Source organism: Plectropomus leopardus, unplaced genomic scaffold (genome assembly GCF_008729295.1).
Source record: "Plectropomus leopardus isolate mb unplaced genomic scaffold, YSFRI_Pleo_2.0 unplaced_scaffold1759, whole genome shotgun sequence".
NCBI lineage: Eukaryota > Metazoa > Chordata > Actinopteri > Perciformes > Serranidae > Plectropomus > Plectropomus leopardus.
The window spans coordinates 1-2,376 of record NW_024618931.1 but is presented as its reverse complement, the minus strand read 5'-3'; the positions used below and the strand labels follow the sequence as shown (position 1 = coordinate 2,376).

At 47.9% G+C, this 2,376-nt stretch overlaps 1 protein-coding gene across 1 annotated transcript; it reads left to right on the top strand.

The window, feature by feature from the left end:
* Positions 1-132: 132 nt before the first annotated feature.
* On the top strand, positions 133-2,372 carry LOC121964875 (TSC22 domain family protein 4-like; the record flags this gene model as incomplete). The annotated part of the gene is made up of 3 exons (XM_042515057.1): positions 133-1,310; positions 1,949-2,000; positions 2,253-2,372. Coding segments are annotated over exons 1-3 (579 nt in total), but the record flags the coding sequence as incomplete, so codon positions are not given.
* Positions 2,373-2,376: the final 4 nt, after the last annotated feature.

The window sequence follows — 2,376 nt, the reverse complement described above, 5'->3', positions numbered from 1 at the left end:
ACACACACACACCTACATACCACACACACACACACACACACACACACACCTACATGCCACACACACACACACACACACACACACACACACACACACAAACACACACACACACACACACACACACACACACACACACACACACCTTATTAATGTATATATTATAATAACAATTTCTGATGTAAACACTTTTCTTATTAAATATTTTCTGATTTTTAAATTATATCTTAATAGGTTTCTGATTTATGAGTAGTTGATATTCGTGAAATCCTGCTGCAGTTTTAAGAAGAAGCAGAAAAAACTCAGACTGAGTAGATAAATACATAAACACCCAAATAAATGAATAAATAAGTAAATAAAAGAATTACTGTAATGAATGAAGCTCTGTGTTCAGACTGCTGCTCAGTGGGTGGGAGGAGAACTCCTCTGCAGTGTTTCCATTGGCTCAGACAGGGAGGGGGCGTGGGCTGGAATGAGGTAGCAGCCAATCAGAGAGCAGCGGGTAAGCAAGTGTGGGAGGGTGGGGTGAATTCGAGGACGCTCTAAGGGACAGAGTCTCAGTGTGAAGACAACATGTGGATGTCCTGGGACAGCTGCTGACTGGACAAGGCTCTCAGATCCTAACCAGCCTATCAAAGACAGTCTGATGGACGAAGGACAGGGGACATTAACAAGGGACAACAAACACTGTGGACATTAACAAGGGACAACAAACACTGTGGACATAAAAGAGGGACAACAAACACTGTGGATGTTAACGAGGGACAATAACCAACAACTGTGTTAATTGAATTGTGATTGGATGGCAGGTTCCTTCATTCTGTAGTTGAGCTCTGATTGGTCGAGATGTTAGAAGCTGAGCTCTGATTGGTCGAGATGGTTGAAGCTGAGCTCTGATTGGTCGAGATGTTGGACGGTGTAAAGAAAATGATTTTGGGGCGTCGGTCCTCCCCTCTCTCTGACCCCGCCCTCTGTCCTCGTTCTCAGCGGCGTCCTCCATCGACCCCACCCCTCCCCACTAGGAAGCTGCAGCTGGTTGCTAAGCAACCAGAGGTGCATGTTGTGTTTCGGGATCGCAGGAAGGTCAAAGGTCAGGTGACGGGAGTCAGAGAGTCTTGGCCAGGTACTGGGCGCACACCCTCTGAACCCAAACCCAGGACGAGTCAGAGGTCACTGACCCCGCCCACCAACCTGCCACGACCTCAGGTGAACCCGCCAGCGCCTCACCCTCATTGGTCCGTCCCCATAAGAGCTCCGCCCACTTGGTCAGGCTCTGACGCCACCATGATGTCACTGCTGCTGTTGTGCCACAGGTAACCATGGTGACCAGATGGAACACCTGAGGGGGGCGTGTCCTGATGACTGAGCAGTAGATTAGTAATTGATTATCGATGACATCATCATTAATAATTAATCAATAAAATAAAGTAAAGTAATACTCGTGACGAGTCATCTGAAGGGTTAATTAATGTGCAACTGTCTCACCCGTCTGTCTGTCTGTCTCCCACCTGTCTGTCTGTCTGTCTCACCCGTCTGTCTGTCTGTCTCTCACCTGTCTGTCTGCCACCTGTCTGTCTCTCACCTGTCTATCTCCCACCTCTCTGTCTCTCACCTGTCTGTCTCTCACCTGTCTGTCTCTCACCTGTCTGTCTCTCACCTGTCTCTAACCTGTCTGTCTCTCACCTGTCTCTCACCTGTCTGTCTGTCTGTCTCACCCGTCTGTCTGTCTGTCTCTCACCTGTCTGTCTGCCACCTGTCTGTCTGCCACCTGTCTGTCTCTCACCTGTCTGTCTCTCACCTGTCTATCTCCCACCTCTCTGTCTCTCACCTGTCTGTCTCTCACCTGTCTGTCTCTCACCTGTCTGTCTCTCACCTGTCTCTCACCTGTCTGTCTCTCACCTGTCTCTAACCTGTCTGTCTCTCACCTGTCTCTCACCTGTCTGTCTTCCAGTGGGTCCAGTCACAGTCTGGTTGCCATCGATAATAAAATCGAGCAGGCCATGGTGAGTTTGACACAAACAGAGAAACGGCTGAAATATCTGTTTTATTTTGAAAGAACTCTAATCTTCACATTGGCTTCCTGTCTTTCTTTGTTCATTTAAACTTTTCATTTAAAATCTAACTGATACATTTTATATTGATTTTATTGGTTATTGATGACAAGATAATCAGTCAGCTGTGGTGTGACGGCGCCCTCTGCTGTGTGTGTGTGTGTGTGTGTGTGTGTGTGTGTGTGTGTGTGTGTGTGTGTGTAGGACCTGGTGAAAAGTCACCTGATGCTGGCGGTCAGAGAGGAGGTGGAGCTTCTGAGGGAACAAATCAGAGAGCTGCAGGAGAGGAACCAACAGCTGGAGAGAGAGAACCACATCCTGAGAACAC